The sequence below is a fragment of the Salmo salar genome, chromosome 16, assembly GCF_965601325.2.
Source record: "Salmo salar chromosome 16, fSalSal1, whole genome shotgun sequence".
In the NCBI taxonomy this organism is placed as follows: Eukaryota; Metazoa; Chordata; class Actinopteri; order Salmoniformes; family Salmonidae; genus Salmo; species Salmo salar.
The window spans coordinates 89115058-89137253 of NC_138306.1; the positions used below are offsets into that span (position 1 = coordinate 89115058).

The 22196-nt window shown below is 39.7% G+C and overlaps 1 protein-coding gene across 1 annotated transcript; it reads right to left on the reverse strand.

Moving 5' to 3' along the window:
- Positions 1 to 68: 68 nt before the first annotated feature.
- On the reverse strand, positions 69 to 21278 carry LOC106574716 (uncharacterized). Its single transcript, XM_014150731.3, has 5 exons — positions 21145 to 21278; positions 19001 to 19247; positions 16901 to 17134; positions 10678 to 10926; positions 69 to 5254 (listed from the first exon to the last, which is right to left on the reverse strand). Exons 2-5 carry the CDS (start codon positions 19101 to 19103, stop codon positions 4083 to 4085), a joined length of 1758 nt encoding a protein of 585 aa, XP_014006206.2. The 5' UTR covers positions 19104 to 19247; positions 21145 to 21278; the 3' UTR covers positions 69 to 4082.
- Positions 21279 to 22196: the final 918 nt, after the last annotated feature.

Here is a 22196-nt window from a genome sequence, read left to right on the forward strand (position 1 = left end):
TTTACCTGGAGGGAGGGAACTAGTGTGTCAGGATAGATGATAACACAGAAGGATTACCACGCTTTACATAGTTTTTCTTGGGGGAGGGAACTTAATAAGTATTGCTTTTATTATAAGGTTTACATTGCAAACAATTTGTTGGGCTTAGATTCCATACAGATTGAGTCTGCCTTAATGTCAGCATTGCACATTCTTCTCTCACATCCTCTATGTAGTTATTTAGATGGGATTGTTAGTTTAACCTCAACACACTCTCTGCAGATACAGCTGCAACCTTGTAGAGTAAATACAGAGAAATGTTCAAGTACTGTATTGTACTCAAACTTTATATAATGTAGTCATTCATGATGTCATCTCTTTCCAAAGAAACAAAAAGGTATTGGTCGACAATAGAGGTGGATGCAGTTGAAGATTTTATCCGAATGGGAAAAACGCCTGGAAAACAAGACAGAAATGCATTGCTGCTTCTCCCCAAGCGCTAGTAAACAGGGACTGGAGAGCAGTAAAGTTCTAAGTTCTATGTACACAACAGAATAGTTGCAGATCAGAGAAAATAAGTGTATGAGATGCTTCTGGGTATCTTGGTGTACCTCTGAGGATTTAATGGGACTTTTTTGACTTAAGCTCATAGGCAGTTGACGAATGTCCTCCATCTCACTCTGTTCGGGGGAAGTTTTCCCAGGTGGGTTGTTCACTTTGAGTGACTAAGGTCTCAAGAATACAAAGCCTGCTGACTTTGAATGTTACAGAAAGAAAAAAAAAATACATTCTAAACTATTAAACTGTTACTTGGATATATTGAATCCATTAGTGAAATGGTTGTTCCAGTTGAAATACTTTACAGAAGAACTACACTTCAGCCGTTGAGTTGCCATCCGTGTTGCATCATTGTGGCTTCAACATGAATATTTTCAGTCATAAAATAGAATGAATACGTCAAATATCGAGAATTTAAACTTGTTAATTATTTTACGCTTCCATTAGGTAAAACGTAGGCAGTTGGATAGCTTTTATAGATTTCATAAGAGGTATTCTCTCGATGGCTGCTGCCAACATACAGATTCAATCTCTAGCCACTTTAATAATTTGATGTAATAAATGTATCACTAGTCACTTAAACAATGCCACTTTATATAATGTTTACATACCCTGCATTACTCATCTCATATGTATATACTGTACTCTATACCATCTACTGCATCTTGCCTATGCCGCACGGCCATCGCTCATCCTTAGATTTATATGTACATATTCTTATTCATTCCTTTACACTTGTGTGTGTATAAGGTAGTTGTCGTGAAATTGTTAGATTACTTGTTAGATATTACTGCACGGTCGGAACTAGAAGCACAAGCATTTCGCTACACTCGCATTAACATCTGCTAACCATGTGTATGTGACCAATACAATTTGATTTGATTTGCAATGTACGGTCAAGTAGTTGGTAAAATTACAAGTTAACTTTTTTCAAGGAGTCAGCAACTTTAGGTGATTTCCTCATAATAGATTTGTTTTCTAACTCATGAGTGTAATTTCTGTGATTCTAAGATGTCTGGAAAGCATGGTCCTCAAAAGGTATGTATTTGTGAGGAGTCCTAAATTGGTTACAAATACAAGACTGTGTGTGTGTGTGTAAACTTTACTTAACTAGGCAAATCAGTTAAGAACAAAATTCTTATTTACAAGGACGGCCTACCCCGGACGACACTGGGCCAATTGTGCGCCGCCCTATGGGACTCTCAATCACGTCTGGATGTGATACAGCCTGGATTCAAACCAGGGACTGTAGTGACGCCTCTTGCAGACCACTGCGTCCGTGTTAACTATTTAACTGTACTAGAATGCTTATGAGGCCGCTAAAATGTTAAATATCGGTTATTGGTATCGTTCTTTTGGCAAGGAAAATATTGGATAGCGTATTGGCCAAAAATGTCATATCGGTGCATCCCTAGTACAACATATTTGAAACACCTTCCTAATATTGAGTTGCACCCCCCTTTGTCCTAGGAACAGCCTCAATTCGTCAGGGCATGGACTGTCCAAGGTGTTGAGTGCGTTCCAAAGGGATGCTGGCCCATGTTGACTCCAATGCTTCCTACAATTGTGTCAAGTTGGCTGGGAATGGATCTACTCCGAATAGCTCGTTCCATCTCCTCCCACAGATGGACAAAGAAGTAATGTTCTTGGAACCATTCCTGGACAAACCTTGTGGCATTAGGCATAATCCTGCTAAAAGCATCCATTTGCAGATGGATACACTGCTGCCATGAAGGGAGGCACCTGATTGGCAATGATGTTTAGATATTCTGTGGCATTCAAACGTTACTCAACTTTTAAAAAGGGGCCCAATATGTGCCATGAAAACACACCTTCACCCTGACACACGGCATGGATGCATACAGTGGTGTAAAGTACTGAAGTAAAAATTATTTAAAGTATTTAAGTCGTTTTTTGGGGGCATCTGTACTTTACTATTTATATTTTTGACAACTTTAACTTTTATTTCACAAAATTCCTAGAGTAAATAATACTTTTAACTCCATACATTTTCCCTGACACCCAAAAGAACTCAAATGTTTTTATGATTAGCAGGACAGAAAATGGTCCAATTCACACACTTATCAAGATAACATCCCTGGTCATCCCTACTGCCTCTGATCTGGTGGACTCACTAAACACAAATGCTTTGCTTGTAAATGGTGTTGGAGTGTGCCCCTGGTTACCGTAATGTAAAAAATAAAACACACAATTGTGCCGTCTGGTTTGCTTAAAAACGTCTTAAGGATCGTACACTTTTTTTAAACATTTTCACCTAAAACAACATACCCAAATCTAACTGCTTGTAGCTCAGCACCTGAAGCAAGGATATGCATACTCTTGATACCATTTGAAGTGTGTGGAAATGTGAAATTAATGTTGGAAAATAACACATTAGATCTGGTAAAAGATAATACAAACAATAAAACCTGTGTTTTTCTTTTTCATCTTTGAAATGCAAGAGAAAGCCCATACTTTCAGATAGGAGTCTAGGTGTGGTTTAGATTTTGGCCACCAGATGGCAGCAGTGTGCAAAGGTTCTGACTGATCCAGTGAAGAATTACATTACTGCACTGTATCAAGTCTGCCAGGAGTTTCCCCAAATGTGCTGAATTGGTCAATTGATACATTTAAGTACAAAACTATAGAGAACATACAAAAATGCAATGGAAATAAAACATTTAAGTTTACACACTGCCAGGAATGTCATACATGGTGGACCATTAGTTTATACACAAACTTTCACAAATCTAAATGGCTGGGCAGGGTGGGTGTGGTGCCAGAGACAGCAGGGGTTAAAAATGTAGAACCAGTTCCTACATTTGAACATAAAAATTGATTTTAGCAAATGAAACGATGTTACATTTTATCTCTGGGACCTTCAGGATGACAAAGCAGAGCAAGATTACTGAATGTAAGTACATTATAGACCTTCAGAGGTGAATGTATTAAACCAGTTGCCATGATAAAAGTTGTTGTGCACTCTCCTCAAACAATAGCATGGTATTCTTTCAATGTAACAGCTAATGTTAAATTGGACACTGTAGAAGACTAACAAGAATTTAAGCTTTCTGCCCATATAAAAACATGTCTATGTCCTGGAAAGTTGGCTGTTGTATACAACATCCTTTTAGTCACATTGGCGCACGTTAGCAACAACCGTCCAGGTTAAGGGACACCCATCACGTAGAGGTTCATTTAAGGAATTTGAAATTATTCACTTTTACTTTTGATACTAAGGTATATTTACAACCAAATACTTTTAGACTTTTACTCGAGTTACTCTTGCCAAATTAAGAGCAGAAGTAAGGCTCCTCTCCTGTGTCTGTTCTCTGATGACCTTTTAGCTCAGCTGTTGTTTTAAAAACATTTTCTACAGTCAGATCTGTGGTAAGGCTTCTCTCCTTTAAATTTACCTTGGTGTCTTATTAAGTGGCACGATTGAGAGAAACTCTTTCCACAGTCAGAGCAGGAGTAAAGCTCCTCGCCTGTGTGTTCTCTGATGTACTTTTAGCTCAGTTGATGATGTGAAGCATTTTACACAGTCAGAGCAGGAGTAAGGCTTCTCTCGTGTGTGTTCTCTGATGTACTTTTAGCTCAGTTGATGATGTGAAGCATTTTACACAGTCAGAGCAGGAGTAAGGCTTCTCGCCTGTGTGTGTTCTCTGATGGACTTTTTGCGCAGTTGATGTTGTGAAGCATTTTACACAGTCAGAGCAGGAGTAAGGCTTCACTCCTGTATGTATACGTTCATGTGTTTTTAAGTCGCCCAGTTGAGAGAAACTCTTTCCACAGTCAGAGCAGGAGTAAGGCTTCTCGCCTGTGTGTGTTCTCTGATGGACTTTTAGCTCAGTTGATGATGTGAAGCATTTTACACAGTCAGGGCAGGAGTAAGGCTTCTCTCCTGTGTGTGTTCTCTGATGGACTTTTTGCGCAGTTGATGTTGTGAAGCATTTTACACAGTCAGAGCAGGAGTAAGGCTTCTCTCCTGTGTGTGTTCTCTGATGGACTTTTTGCGCAGTTGATGTTGTGAAGAATTTTACACAGTCAGAGCAGGAGTAAGGCTTCACTCCTGTATGTATATGTTCGTGTCTTTTTAAGTGACCCAGTCGAGAGAAAATCTTTCCACAGTCAGAGCAGGAGTAAGGCTTCTCTCCTGTGTGTGTTCTCTGATGAAGTTTTAGCTCAGTTGATGTTGTGTAGCATTTTACACAGTCAGAGCAGGAGTAAGGCTTCACTCCTGTATGTATACCTTCATGTATTTTTAAGTGGCCCAGTTGAGAGAAACTCTTCCCACAGTCAGAGCAGGAGTAAGGCTTCACTCCTGTATGTATAAGTTCATGTACTTTTAAAGAACCCTGTCGAGAGAAACTCTTCCCACAGTCAGAGCAGGAGTAAGGCTTCACTCCTGTATGTATATGTTCGTGTCTTTTTAAGTGGCCCAGTTGAGAGAAAATCTTCCCACAGTCAGGGCAGGAGTAAGGCTTCTCTCCAGTGTGCACTCTCTGATGAACTGTCAGAGCCCTTGATGTTGTGAATCTCTTCCCACAGTCAGTACAGGAATACGGATTCTCTCCTGTGTGTATTTTTAGGTGTATTTTTAGCTTTGATAGAATTGGGAAAATCTCCTCACAATGTGGGCAGCGGTGAGACCTCTTAGCTCCATGACCTTCCTGCTGTTTCTCTCTGGATGTAGAGAATGTCTCAACACGGTGTCCTGTGTGAACAACATCAGAAGAACCAGTCAGTTGGTGTGATATACATGTTAGAGGTCGACCGATTAATCAGAATGGCCGATTTAATTAGGGCCGATTTCAAGTTTTCGTAACAATCGGAAATCGGTATTTTTGGACGCCGATTTGGCCGATTTTTTATTTTTTTTTACCTTTATTTAACTCGGCAAGTCAGTTAAGAACACATTCTTATTTTCAATGACGGCCTAGAAACGGTGGGTTAACTGCCTTGTTCAGGGGCAGAACGACAGATTTTTACCTTGTCAGCTCAGGGATTCAATCTTGCAACCTTACGGTTAACTAGTCCAACGCTCTAACCACCTGCTTTACATTGCACTCCACGAGGAGCCTGCCTGTTACGCGAATGCAGTAAGAAGCCAAGGTAAGTTGCTAGCTAGCATTAAACTTACCTTATAAAAAACAATCAATCAATCATAATCACTAGTTAACCTGTTGGGGATAGGGGGCAGTATTTGCACGGCCGGATAAAAAAACGTACCCGATTTAATCTGGTTACTACTCCTGCCCAGTAACTAGAATATGCATATAATTGATTTGGATAGAAAACACCCTAACGTTTCTAAAACTGTTTGAATGGTGTCTGTGAGTATAACAGAACTCATATGGCAGTCAAAACCCTGAGACAAATCCTGACAGGAAACTGAAATCTGATGTGTGGATATCACTTCAAACATTTGCCATTGAAACACACAGGGGCTTGTGAATCATTTAGCACTTCCTATGGCTTCCACTAGATGTCCCCAGTCTTTACAAAGTGGTTTGAGTCTTCTATGGTAGTAACTGACCCAAAGAGAGGCTGTGGAACTTGGTCACAGGGGATGGGCCATTACCATTGTGACGTCGGCGCCCATGGGTACTCTCCCTTTTCGAAACGTTTTGAAAAACAATGCAACCGTCCCAACGGAATATTATTGAAGCCCTGGTTGAAAAAGCCCCTAAAGATTTATGTTATACAACATTTGACATGCTTGAACAAACTTAAATATATATTTTTTGCTCATTCCTGACGACAAGTCAGACGCACATGGTACATTTTCACTAGCCTTCGGAGCGCGCTAACACTATTGGGACATAAATTATTAACTTTTTTGAACAAAACTACATTTGTTATGGACCTGGGATTCCTAGAAGTGCCTTCTGATAAAGATAATCAAAGCTAAGGGATTATTTACAATAGTATTTTTGATAGTTGATCGTTCCAAGATGGCTCCAACATTTATAGCCTAGACTTTTTTTCTGGGCATACCACGTCGTTTATTGCAAAGTGTGATTTCCCAGTAAAGTTATTTTTAAATCTGGCAAAGCGTTGGCATTCAAGACATGTTAATCTATAAGTCTTTGAATGACAATATTACATTTTAACAATATTTTCGAATAGTAATTTTGTAAATTGTAGCGCTAATTCACCGGAAGCATTTGAGGGAAAAGATTTTCTGAACGTCATGCGCCGATGTAAAATGCTGTTTTTATATATAACTATGAACTTTATCGAACAAAAAATGCATGTGTTGTGTAACATGATGTCCTAGGAGTGTCATCTGATGAAGGTTGTCAAAGGTTAGTGCTGCATTTAGCTGTGTTTTGGGTATTTGTGATGCATGCTAGTTGCTTTGAAAATGGCTGTGTGATTATTTCTGGCTGGGTACTCTGCTGACATAATCTAATGTTTTGCTTTTGCTGTAAAGCCTTTTTGAAATCGGACAACATGGTTCGATTCAGGAGAGGTGTATCTATAAAACGGTGTAAAATAGTCATATGTTTGAGAAATTGAAGTTATAGCATTTATGAGGTTTTGCATTTAGCGCGACGCGATTCCACTGGCTGTTGATTAGGGTGGGACGCAAGCGTCCCACTGGCCCAGACAGGTTAACTACACATGGTTGATGATATTACTAGTTTATCTAGCCTGTCCTGCGTTGCATATAATCGCTTAGGTACACGTTGCTCTAACCATAAACATCAATGCCTTTCTTAAAATCAATACACAAGTATATATTTTTTAAACCTGCATATTTAGTTAACCTGTTAGGGCTAGGGGGCAGTATTGACACGGCTGGATAAAAAACGTACCCGATTTAATCTGGTTACTACTCCTGCCCAGTAACTAGAATATGCATATAATTATTGGCTTTGGATAGAAAACACCCTAAAGTTTCTAAAACTGTTTGAATGGTGTCTGTGAGTATAACAGAACTCATATGGCAGGCAAAAACCTGAGAAGATTTCATGCAGGAAGTGGCCTGTCTGACAAGGTGTCGTTCTTCTTGCCTCTGTTTATTGAAGACTGAGGATCTCTGCTATAACGTGACACTTCCTACGGCTCCCATAGGCTCTCAGAAGGCGGCAAAAAGCTGATTCGTGGCTTTGCAGGCTCTGGCTGAAAAAAAGTAGCTCGTTTGGGTAGTGGCTGGTTACAGTACTGTGAGACTCAGGCGGGGGCCCGCGTCGACCGAATGCTTTGTTTTCTTTCCTCCGTTTACCTAAACGCAGATTCCCGGTCGGAATATTATCGCTTTTTTACGAGAAAAATGGCATAAAAATGGATTTTAAACAGCGGTTGACCTGCTTCGAAGTACGGTAATGGAATATTTAGATATTTTTTGTCACGAATTGCGCCATGCTCGTGACCCTTATTTACACTTAGGATAGTGTCTTGAACGCATGAACAAAACGCCGCTATTTGGATATAACGATGGATTATTTTGGCCCAAACCAACATTTGTTATTGAAGTAGCAGTCCTGGGAGTGCATTCTGACGAAGAACATCAAAGGTAATCAAACTTTTGTAATAGTAAATCTGACTTTGGTCAGGGCTAAACTTGGTGGGTGTCTAAATAGCTAGCCGTGATGGCTGGGCTATCTACTGAGAATATTGCAAAATGTGCTTTCACCGAAAAGCTATTTTAAAATCGGACACCTCGATTGCACAAAGGAGTTCTGTATCTATAATTCTTAAAATAATTGTTATGTTTTTTGTGAACGTTTATCGTGAGTAATTTAGTAAATTCACCGGAGGTTTGCTAGTTCTGAACGTCACATGCTAATGTAAAAAGCTGGTTTTTGATATAAATATGAACTTGATTGAACAAAACATGCATGTATTGTATAACATAATGTCCTAGGTGTGTCATCTGATGAAGATCAAAGGTTAGTGCTGCATTTAGCTGTCTTCTGGGTTTTTGTGACATTATATGCTAGCTTGAAAAATGGGTGTCTGATTATTTCTGGCTGGGTACTCTGCTGACATAATCTAATGTTTTGCTTTCGTTGTAAAGCCTTTTTGAAATCGGACAGTGTGGTTAGATTAACGAGAGTCTTGTCTTTAAAATGGTGTAAAATAGTCATATGTTTGAGAAATTGAAGTAATAGCATTTCTAAGGTATTTGAAAATCGCGCCACGGGATTACACTGGCTGTTGCGTAGGTGGTTAATGTTGCCTGCTAACATTCATTTCTTTTAACTAGGGAAAATGTGTCACTTCTCTTGCAAACAGAGTCAGGGTATATGCAGCAGTTTGGGCCGCCTGGCTCGTTGCGAACTGTGAAGACTATTTCTTCCTAACAAAGACAGCCGACTTCGCCAAATGGGGGATGATTTAACAAAAGCGCATATGCAAAAAAGCACAATCGTTGCACGACTGTACCTAACCATAAACATCAATGCCTTTCTTAAAATCAATACACAGAAGTATATATTTTTAAACCTGCATATTTAGCTAAAAGAAATCCAGGTTAGCAGGCAATATTAACCAGGTGAAATTGTGTCATTTTGCGTTCATTGCATGCAGTCAGGGTATATGCAACAGTTTGGGCCGCCTGGCTCGTTGCGAACTAATTTGCCAGAATTTTACGTAATTATGACATAACATTGAAGGTTGTGCAATGTAACAGGAATAACGTTTTTTTTTGAGAAGATAGTTTCCGGATTCGACCATATTAATGACCTAAGGCTCGTATTTCTGTGTGTTATTATGTTATAATTAAGTCTATGATTTGATAGAGCAGTCTGACTGAGCGATGGTAGGCAGCAGAAGGCTCGTAAGCATTCATTCAAAATAGCACTTTCGTGCTTTTTGCCAGCAGCCCTTCGCAATGCATTGCGCTGTTTATGACTTCAAGCCTGTCAACTCCCAAGATTAGGCTGGTGTAACCGATGTGAAATGGCTAGCTAGTTAGCCGGGTGCGCGCTAATAGCGTTTCAAACGTCACTCGCTCTGAGACTTGGAGTAGTTGTTTCACCTTGCTCTACATGGCTAACGCTGCTTCGAGGGTGGCTTTTGTCGATGTGTTCCTGGTTCAAGCCCAGGTAGGAGCGAGGAGAGGGACGGAAGCTATACTGTTACACTGGCAATACTAAAGTGCCTATAAGAACATCCAATAGTCAAAGGTATATGAAATACAAATCGTATAGAGAGAAATAGTCCTATAATTCCTATAATAACTACAACCTAAAACTTCTTACCTGGGAATATTGAAGACTCATTTTAAAAGGAACCACCAGCTTTCATATGTTCTCATGTTCTGAGCAAGGAACTTAAACGTTAGCTTTTTTACATGGCACATATTGTACTTTTACTTTCTTCTCCAACACTTAGTTTTTGCATTATTTAAACCAAATTGAACATGTTTCATTATTTATTTGAGGCTAAATTGATTTTATTTATGTATTATATTAAGTTAAAATCAGTGTTCATTCAGTATTGTTGTAATTGTCATTATTACAAATAACTAAATAAAAAAATAAAAATATTGGCCGATTAATTGGTATCGGCTTTTTTTGGGGTCCTCCAATAATCGGTATCGGCGTTGAAAAATCATAATCGGTCGACCTCTAATACATGTCAATCAAATGTATATTATGAAGCCCTTTTTACATCAGCAAATGTCAAAGTGCATTACAGAAACCCAGACTAAAATCCCCAAAGAGCAAGCAATGCTGATGTAGAAGCACAGTGGCCAGGAAAAACTCCCTAGAAAGCAGGATCCTTGGAAGAAATGCAGAGAGGAACCAGGCTCAAAGAGGTGGCCAGTCCTCTTCTGGCTGTACCGGGTGACATATGTATTCATATCAGTAGGCTGTACAATACAAAAGGGGAATTAAACTACATAACAACATAAAAGTGGGTAAGAGTCCTCCACTCACTATCACAAGGGTTAGAAACTACACAGACACTTATCATAGAACTTTAAAACACTGGCAGTTTGTCTACTTCATTTCTTTAGTCTACTCTCTGATCACTCCAGATAGCCCAGTGTATCAGTAGAATTAAATAACATCTACCTTCTCATTGTAACAGTTCATCATGAAACAGTTATACAGCAACTTTTCCTGCACAGTGGGAAGTTGGAATGAACAACAAACTTAGTTAGACAGAACCTGCTCTTACCATGAGTAAGATATTTCCCAATCTTCTCCTCCACTTCTTCATCTTTAATGTAGACATTCAGCTCCAGTGTTCGACTGCAGTCTTCCAGCTTCACTGATGCCATCTCTGGATCCTGCAGTGCAAACTGGGCTCCAATGTCACAATCAAGACCCAGTGACTGTAGGTTTGGACTCAGTGTGGAAGGAGAGAGGCAGGCTGGGTTTGTCCTCAATGTTGATGTTACCGGCTTCAGACTTAATTCTAGTCGTTCTATATTAACAACGAGTAACAGAAAAAAAAAGTTATTGTCTTGACAGTTCAGACACTTTCTTTACTCTCAAAAATATATATTATATTTCTTCTTGTTGTTCGATTATGTAATTCAGTGCTCGACTTGGACTGAAATAGGTGCCGGTACCGTTTATATTTAGGTGCAGGAGCTCCACAATACTGTTGAGCTAATATTCTATAAGAGGAACATGAGCTCAAGCAGTAGAAATTTGAGGTGTCGGTACTCAGCTCCTGTCCATCTAATTTCAAAAGATGAGGTAGGTAACAAAACATTAATTCATTCAAATTGGACAAAGTACACGCTTTAAAATTAGTCTACATAACGTAAATTAACTTAACCTAGAGTAGATTTCCCAAATGCATAAATGACTCAAAAACCATTTAGTACAAGGTTGCAGTTTGTTTCAGGCAGCATTATGTACCATCTTCCTGAATAACCTCATCTTCACTGTATTTCACATCAAAAACCAATCACATTTCCCATTCACACCATAATTTACAGATAAATATAGAACTGAATGTGTCTGAATATTACCACATATGATAATCATTGCATTCAGCTTCAAAACTGTAGTGCGACCGTGAAATTGTCTCTGCACCAGCATTGAAGTCTGTTGACGCAGATAGAATGGACACCACCATGTTACCAGCTTGTGAATTTCACACAAAACCAATAGCATGCAAAACAAACTCAGAAATCGATTTTTTATTAAATGACCTTGAAGAAATTATGTACATCCATTCAGACAAACAGTTTCCAGCTGCGTGACTTAAAATAGTTTCACATTCACTTGATCTGACAAAAAAAACAAAAAAACACATTACCAAACGTGATAATACCTTAACGGATTTGTTACCTAGTAGTAATATGTGTATATATATATGTAGTAATAAATAGAAACTGCACTGATCTGGCGCTTTCTTTATTCTGAAGAATGGTGCGTGCCTGTCCGGAACTTACTGTTCCCCCACTACCACAGTGCAGCTACAGATAGAACAATGAGACAGATATTTCACCAGAAGTATAAATGTGAAGCATCCGCTTAGCGTTTCCACTCACTGCCAAATATGGTAGTGAGAGGAAGCCCACTGGCCGGCAGTGGGAGAAGATGGAGCGAGATGGATTTTGGCCGACATTCTGCAAATGTTCTAATCGATGAAACATCTGATCTTAATACAGTTCTCTGTTACCAAAACTAAAATCTGTTGTGAACAGAGTGGACTAAGATTTGTAGACTTTACCCTGTGCAAAAATTTTAAATAATCACGTTATTTAGAAGGAACACTGATGCGAATTGAGTTATTGCACACGAGTTCTTCACAGAGGCGTTCCCTAACAGAAATATGCAGGTCGTGTGCTAGAATGCGCAAATAGGAACTCGTGCTTGGCACTGCCCGCCATGACTCATCTGTTCCCATTGGAAACGACCGGCTGTGGTCTATCTTGGTTTAGTTATAAACAATCTTTGGTGCAACCGTCCATGCATTCAGGGATCCTTGGGATGGCCCTACCCCATAATATGAAAAGGTCGGTGCTTAATTTGAGCCGGATCTCAGTTTTGTAGTCTTTCGTTCCAGGAACCCGTTTGCCAGGATCAGGTAGCCTACCTCGTGGCATGAAAAAATATTTCCACTGTTTGCAATGTAAAAATCCTAATAAAACCTACATTTGGATTCCTCTGTAATTGTCATGCCACCTAAAAAACGTAATGTGAAAACGTGCCTGATATTCTAAGAATGTATTAATGTTGGGCCGTCCCAGGTTTATGGTGTGTGCAACATTGTAGCCTATTTAGACCAAGGCGTGGCCATTGCTGTGGTGAGAGAGAAGCACGCCTGTATCTCTCACAGAACTAAAATGAGATTCACTTTCTATGCTCTCTCTCCCTCTCTGTGCTGTTATAGACATGAGCCAGCAACTCATCTCTCCAGCATTGCACTTCTTCATTTATTTCCTGATAGAATAATAGCTGCGAGAAGTGTGTTGCTGCAGCACTCTGCAGTCTGTTCAGAAAGAAATGAAATAATTCCCAAAACTACACCAGGAGTATTTAGCTACAGAGGATCAATAGCTAATTTAAATAAAATAGCCTAGCTGTGGATTGTGTGTAGCCAAATCACAAGGCATGACTACAGTCAGGAACGTGTGGCAAATCTGTCAGTGAACAGCATGCAGCCAAAACAGGCCTTTAGCAATATTTCGAATACAGTCACTGGAAAACACAGGTTGTAAAGCAAATGGATCCTGCTGAAAATAAAATACTAATCTGTCTGTATGTTACCAAGTTATCAACTTCCAAATAGGCCTATTGAGCAAACAGCACTGTTTTACAAAGTAAAGCAAGAGAGAGATGAGCTTTTGGCCGGTGAGTGAGCCGCACATCATTGGGTGAGTCAGTGAAACTGTAAAGCTTGTTTAGGACTATAACTTCCTCCTCATATTGTACAATGTGTTTCTCCTCACACCTGGCCTAGGCTATTGATGGATTAGAGACAAGGTCGTTTTTATTGATCTCAGTGTCAAAGTAGTCTGTCATTTTGGTCATCTGTGAGGTATTAAAAAGGATTCTGCAAAAGTCTCCAGTGAACTAAAATTATGTAGAACTGCATGAAATCCATTTACAAAACGCCCACATTTTTCCCCAGACTCTAGGCTACAATAAATGTACTCCATGTGTGCAACATCTGCAAGCGGAGCCACACCACTGCTCTATGCCAGTACGCTAAAGCCATGATAATGCAACCAATGCTTTATTATAAAGGTATTTTATTTAATATGTGCTCTGGTACCTCAGACCCCCCCTCTCAGGCTCACTTTTGGGTCCAGCACCTCCCAATTAACAAATTAAGCACTGGAGAAGTGGGTAGCTGCTGCTGCCTCCACTGGGACACATCAGGTTGTTGATTGTGGCCTGTGGAATGTTGTCCCGCTGCTCTTCAATGGCTGTGCGAAATTCCCAGATATTGGCGGGAACTGGAACAAGCTGTCGTAGACATCAATCCAGACCATCCCAAACATGCTCAAAGGGTGACATGACAGGTGAGTACGCAGGCCATGGAAGAATTGGGACATGTTCAGCACTTTCAATTGTGTACAGATCCTTGCGACTTGGGGCTGTGCGTTGTCATGCTGAAACATGAGGTGATGGCAGCAGATGAATGGCAGGACAACGGCCCTCAGGATCTTGTCATGGGATCTTTGTGCATTCACAGGTGTGCCAAGCTTGTAGCGTCATACTAAAGCTTCAAGGCTGTAATCGCTGTCAAAGGTGCTTCAACAAAGTACTGGGTAAAGGGTCTGAATACTTATGTAAATGTTATATTTCCATATTTGTGATTTCTTTTTACATTTGGTAAAAAATTTAAAAACCTGTTTTTGCTTTATCATTATGGGGTATTGTGTGTAGATTGGTGGGGGACAGAAACAATTTAATATATTTTATAATAAGCCTGTAACGTAACAAAATATGGAAAAAGTCAAGGGGTCTGAATAATTTCCCAATGCATTGTATGCTGAATCCTTTCAGCAAGGTTGCTTCCCTTCCTCTCTAAGGAGTGTTTTACTCTCATTCTGAAGCCTGATAAATCCCCAACAAAATGTGTAAGTTAGACCGATTTCTCCTCTGAACTCCGACTCAAGAATTAGTGCTAAAGCCTTGGCCAGGAGATTGGACAGAGTGCTCCCATATCTAATACACCAAGACCAAAAATGGCTTCGTGAAAAACCATCAAGGTTTTCACAATGTGAGGAGAGTACTAAAACACAGTGCACATGTCAAGGGTCCTCTGATACTGCAATACGCTCACTTGATGCAGAGAAGGCATTCCATAGAGTTGAGTGGTCTTATTTGAAGTGCTTAAGAGATTTGGGAACTACTTCCGTAAAACGGATTAAGATATGATATACCGACCCCACTACAGATGTTGCCACTAACAACTTCAAATCACAACCTTTTAAAATTTATCGGGGCACGAGACAAGGATGTCCAGACAGTCCAGGACTTTTTCTGTTAGCTATAGAACCCTTTGCCATTGCAGTAAGGGCCCAACCGTCAATTAGTGGAATTAAAACAGATTTTGAACATTGAGTGGCCCTGTATGCTGATGATACCCTCTTATTCCTAACAGATCTAAAGATCTCTTCCCTCTCCAATTTAATTAATAAAAATGTTATACATTTTCTGGGCTTAAAGTTAATAAAACCAAATCTTCCATCCTTTTCCTCAACAAGCAAGAGAGACTGAATCCAGTTGTACAGCATCTAGTTGTGAATACAGAACAAGGTTTCACATATCTTGGTATTAAAATCACACCAGAAATTAGCTCCTTGAGCTCAACAAATGATGAACCAATGGTAACGAGTGTAACATAATCCATCAACAGATGAACATTACTGCTTGTATCCGTTACTGGTAGAATAAATATCATTAAGATTAATATTCTGCCCAAATTCCTTCATCTATTTCAATCAATTCCTCTGGCTGCATCAAAATAAAACAGTATTTCTGTAATTGTTGATTGTCCTAATTGGAACTAATAAATATGTGTAAAAAAAATAATGAATGATGGAGGCCACTGTGTTCTTGGGGACCTTCAACGCTTCAAGGGGCTCCCGTGTGGCGCAGCAGTCTAAGGCATCTCAGTGCTAGAGGCGTCACTACAGACACTGGTTCGATTCCAGGCTGCATCACAACCGGCCGTGATTGGGAGTCCCATAGGGCGGCGCACAATGGAACCAGCGTCATCCGGGTTAGGCAGTCATTGTAAATAAGAATTTGTTCTTAACCGACTTGACTAGTTAAATAAACATTTTAATAAAAACACTGCAGAAATGTTTTGGTACCCTCCCCCAGATCTGTGCCTCGACATAATCCTTTCATGAAGCTCTACGGACAAATGTGTCTGAATAATTGTACACATGTAGAAAACCAATAATCATTACATTTCATGTCAAAACAGTAGTGCAACCGTAAAATTGTCTCTCTGCGGCACCCACACTGCCTGCACTGAAGTCGGTTGACGCAGACTGAGTGGGCGCTGCCATTTTACCAGCTTGTGAATTTTTCCTTCCATGGAGCTCTACGGACAATTCCTTCGACCTCATGGCTTGGTTTTTGCTCTGACATGCACTGTCAACTGTGGGACCTTATATAGACAGGTGTGTGCCTTTCCAAATCCTGTCCAATCAATTGAATTTACCACAGGTTGACAACAATCAAGTTGTAGAAACATATCTAATGGAAACAGGATGCACCTGAGCTTAATGTCGAGTCTCATAGCAAAGGGTCTGAATACTTATGTAAATATGGTATTTGTTTTTTTTAAGTATAAAAGGTGAAAACATTTCTAAAAACAGATTTGCTTTGTCATTATGGGGTATTGTGTGTAGATTGATGAGGAACATTTTTTATTTAATACATTTTGGAATAAGGCTGTAAGGTAACAAAATGTGGAAAAAGTCAAGGGGTCTAAATACTTTCTGAATGGGAGAGGGGGATACCTAGTCAGTTGTACAAATGAATGCATTCAAATGAAATGTGTCTTCCGCATTTAACCCAACCTCTGAATCAGAGAGTTGCGGGGGGCTGCCATAATCGACATCCACATCTCTGGCGCCCAGGGGTTACCTGCCTTGCTCAGGGGCAGAACGACCCATTTTTAACTTGGCAGCTCGGGGATTCAATCCAGCAGCCTTTCGTTTACTGGCAAAACGATCTAAACACTAGGCTACGTGTACGTATTCATGTAAGTAGGCTGTGCAATACAAAAGGGGAATAAGAAACTACTAAAGTATCTCATAAGTCATGAAAATGATGAGATATATATATATATATATATCATCAACTCAACATCACAAGGGTTAGTAACTACACACTCATTCTACTGCAACTTGTCATGCACAGTGGGAAATTGGAACGAACAACAAACTAAGTTAAATAGAACCTGCTCTTACCATGACTAACAGATTTCCCAATCTTCTCCTCCTCTTCTTCATCTTTAATGTTGACATTCAGCTTCAGTGTTTGACTGCAGTCTTCCAGCTTCACTGATGCCATCTCTGGATCATGCTGTAAAAACTGGCCTCCACTGTCATTATCAGGACCCAGTGACTGTAGGTTTGGACTCAGTGTGGAAGGAGAGAGGCAGGCTGGGTTTGTCCTCACTGTTGATGTTACCGGCCTCATACCTGAGTCGGCAAGTGGTATAAGAGAAACAGACACAAACATTATTGTCTTAAGTTCTGGCACTTTCTTTATTCTCTAAAAATATATTCTATTTTTTCTTGTTCAATTATCTAATTCAGTGCTGGACTTGGACTGAAATAGTTGCCGATACTCATTTTGGGTGCCGGTACTGTTTACATTTAGGTGTAGGAGCTTCACAATACTTTTGAGACAATACTTAACCTATAGTAGATAAATGCATAAATGACTCAAAAACAATTTAGTACAAGGTTACAGTTTGTTTCCGGTAGCACTACGTGCTATTTTCCTTAACCTTGTATTTCACTGTATTACTTCAAAAACCAATTGTATTTCCTGTTCACACCATAGTAACATTTATAAATAAAGACAGAAACAACGTGTCTGAAGATTAGTACACATGTAGAAAACCGATAATCATTACATTTGGCTTCAAAACAGTAGTGCAACCGTAAAATTGTCTCTCTCTGCTGCATCCACACTGCCTGCACTGAAGTCTGTTGATGCAGATCGAGTGGGCGCCGCCATTTTACGAGCTTGTGAATTTTTCCTTTCATGGAGCTCTACGGACAATTCCTTAAACCTCATGGCTTGGTTTTTGCTCTGACATGCACTGTCAAACATGGGACCTTATATAGACAGGTGTGTGCCTTTCCAAATCATGTCCAATCAACTGAATTTACCACAGGTTGACAACAATCAAGTTATAGAAATATCTCAAGAATGATCAACGGAAACAGGATGCATATGATCTCAATGTCGAGTCTCCTAGCAAAGAGTCTGAATACTTGTGTAAATAAGGTATTTCTGTTTTAAATATTTCATAAATGTGAAAAGATTTCTAAAAACCTGTTTTTGCATTGTCATTATGGGGTATTGTGTGTAGGTCCCGTGTGGCTCAGTTGGTAGAGCATGGTGTTTGCAACACCAGGGTTGTGGGTTCGCTTCCCACGGGGGACCAGTACGGAGAAAAAAAATGTATGAAATATATGCATTCACTACTGTAATTCGCTCTGGATAAGAGCTTCTGCTAAAAATGACTAAAATGTAAAAAAATGTCAAATGTAGATTGACAAGGAACATTTATTTAATCCATTTTAGAATAAGGCTGTAACGTAACAAAATGTGGAAAAAGTCAAGGGGTCTAAATACTTTGCGAATGCACTGTATGTATTCATATGAGTAGGCTGGTACTGTATGTATTCATATCAGTAGGCGGGTGCTGTATGAATTCATATCAGTAGGCGGGTGCTGTATGTATTCATATCAGTAGGCGGGTGCTGTATGTATTCATATCAGTAGGCGGTTACTGTATGTATTCATATCAGTAGGCGGTTACTGTATGTATTCATATCAGTAGGCGGTTACTGTATGTATTCATATCAGTAGGCTGGTACTGTATGTATTCATATCAGTAGGCGGGTGCTGTATGTATTCATATCAGTAGGCTGGTACTGTATGTATTCATATCAGTAGGCTGTGCAATACAATGGGGAATAAAACTACTATAAAAGTATCTCATAAGTCATGAAAATTATGAGCAATATCATCCTCCACTCACTATCACAAGGGTTAGTAACTACACAGACTCATTTCATAGAACTTTAAAACACTGGCAGTTTGTCTACTTCACTTCTTTAGTCTACTCTCTGATCACTCCAGATAACCCAGTGAATAAAACAAAATGCTGACAATACTGGTGTCAAACCATGCAAGTGTCAGTAGCATGAAATAACATCCACCTTCTCATTGAAACAGTTCATCATGAAACAGTCCTACAGCAACTTTTCATACACAGTGGGACGTTGGAATGAATAACACAAACTTAGTTAGATAGAACCTGTGCTTACCATGAGAAACAGATTTCCCAATGTTCTCCTCCTCTTCTTCATCTTTAATGTTGACATTCAGCTCCAGTGTTTGACTGCAGTCTTCCAGCTTCACTGATGCCATCTCTGGATCCTGCAGTGCAAACTGGGCTCCACTGTCACAATCAGGACCCAGTGACTGTAGGTTTGGACTCAGTGTGGAAGGAGAGAGGCAGGCTGGGTTTGTCTTCACTGTTGATGTTACCGGACTGACTTAATTCTAGTCGGCCTGTAGTAATAAAGAGAAACAGACACAAAACTTAGTCTTCTCAGTTCACTTTCTTTACTCTCAAAAAATATTGTTTATATTTAAGGGCAGGAGCGCCACAATACTTTGAGCTAATATTCTATAACAGGTACTTTAATTGAGGTGCAGGTACTCAGCTCCGGTGAGCTCCTGTCCAAGTCAAACACTGATCTCATTTCCATAGATCTGGTAGCTCAACATTGACAACAAAATATGAATTCATTCACATTAGACAAAGTTGACGCTTTAAATCAGCTCTTAATCTATGGTAGACTTCCTGAATTCACATAAATGCATAAATGACTCAAAAACTATTTAGTACAAGGTTGCAGAATATTTTAGGCAGCACTATGTACTATTTTCCTGAATAACCTTTTCTTCACTGTATTATTTAAATCATAAACCAAAAGGATTTCCGTACAGACCATAGTAATATTTAAAGACAACGATAACTTAAAGGATCTGAATGTTAGTACACATGTAGAAAACTGATAATCATTACATTCAGCTTCAAAACAGTAATGTGACCGTGAAATGGTGTCTCTCTGCTGCACCCTCACTGCCTGGACTGAAGTCTGTTGACGCAAACCGAGGGGCGCCGCCATTTTACCAGCTCGTGAATTTTACACAAAACTAATAACATGTAAAACGAATTCAGAAATCTCAAGTAAATATATTCTTTATGAAATTACCTTGAGAAAACGATGTACATCCACTCAGACAAACCCCAAAGGCTAACTATTGTTAGGGTTTGACCAACTATTTGTGTGCATATACTATATATTATAACAATTTGTTTGCATAACCTATATAATATAACACAGATGCTATAATGATAAGTTTATTAACTATAAGATAATTGAATACTGCTATATGTTAGAGGAAGTGGCTCATGTGATGGTGGGTCATGTGGACAGAATGCTGATGCTTTAAAACAGGGTTTTGCAAGAGCTTTTCTGTAGAATAATAGCAATAGTAATAGCAGGATATGGGTGAAAGGTATATGCAGGGGGGTGTAAGGGTTTTAGAGAACTGTGCATTTTGCAGTCACAAGATGAGACATCCGCCAGAGACAACAACAACGCCAGGAAACAGGAGTGCGTCTAGAGGTTGGGACCAACCTGTACGCCAACGATAGGCTAGAATAAGTCTAAACCATATTCTAGCCTCTACTATGACAGGCCCTCATGGAGAGGGAACTAAGTCTGTCCAGTATTTAAGGAAAAACATGTGATGTCATTACCAGGGGTGGGTATAATTTGTGGAACGTTCCATCAACTTAGTATATACAAAGTTGTATAGCGGCAGAATAAGGGCTATTTAATTACGTTTTTCACTCACCGCGTTTATTCCCGAAAAATGTCTGTTCTCACTCTGGTAGCCTATGGACAAACATTAGGGAATAAGCTACGTGGTGAGTTGATGCGTATTTGGCAACTAGTTAGCTAGGTGAATTGATCATGCTACTTTGGATGCGTTGTTTGTTGGCAACCTTGTACTTTAGAAGTTTTTGGAACAGATTCCTGTTGGAATGTTCCACAAATTATACTCACCCCATTACCAGTTCTTTGTTTGCCCTGCGAGGTGTTAGAGAGCCCGTATATACGAGCCACCCATTTACCATTCAAGTGTTTGCATTAATTAAAGTACAACTAAATCTGAAGTTACTATGTGCTGACTATTTTGTTCTGATACCAGATCGAATTGACGCAACTTTAACACTATGTAACTTGTAAAATAGTTATCACGTTCTTCACTCAGTTTGACAAAAAAATAACACATCAAACTTTATCAAACGTGATAATACATTAACGGATGTGTTACCTAAAATGGTATGACATATTATTTCGATATTAGAAAGTTTAAACCTATTACATACCTGTAGTAATAAATATAAACGGACACAAAGGTTATCTTCTTGACTGCACCGTTTTGGCGCTTTCTTTATTCTGAAGAATGGTGTGCTTCTGTCCGGAACTTCCTGTTCCCCAACTAACACCTTCCGTGCATTCTGGGATCCTTGGGATGGCCCTACCCCATTACATGAGAAGGGGTCGCTGTCTCCTCCGGGACACATCTCTTTTGCATAGAGTTGATCAAGCTGTTGATTGTGGCCTGTGGAATGTTGTCCCATCCCAGCTAGCACAGTGGATCTGGGCCGATTCAAGCTGAGTCAGACTCGGCCGACGTCTTGTGGCCCGAGTCTGGTCCGCCTTAGGCAGTATTACTTATGGCTGGGATGCGGGGATTGAGCTCGGACCGATTCCGGTGTGAGTTATCTGGCCCAAATGTATTACTTGGAGTTTGGGCCGATTCCGGTGACGGTTATCTGGCCCAAATGTATTACTTGGATCTTGGGCCGATTCCGGTGAGAGTTATCTGGCCCAAATGTATTGCTAGGGGCTCTGGCCGATTGTGGCTACTCTCTGGCAGATGATTACACGGGCTGCTTTATATAATTAACATTTCATTATTAATTTATTTGTCCATATTTTCTCATTGATTTTTGTGATCAAAAAATACAATTTAACATTTAAATTAAATTATTTAAGAGTCTTATATAGTTTTATATACACCATCCCAGCAGTGCAAAACCTAGGGAAGCAAGTCCATTTTCTTAGAAATATAACTTTGCACGGTGCTTCTCCGAGCATGGTCTTGGTATAGCCCAGGCCAATAGTTAAGTCTATGGATCATGTTGGATTCTAACTTGAAATAGACTTATTCCTGTCACTAGATGGCTACTTTATTGAACTTTGGGAAAGTTACTGTGAGGCAAGTACAGAACGTGTCCAGACATGTTCTGGCTGTGTATTAATAAGGATGGAGGTAAAGGGCAACAGGCTCAGTTCCTGATAAGTCAAGTTAGTTTCTGTGGAAGGAGGGCAAGCAAAGATGTGGAACTTCAACATGGAGATGAGGATAACAGTT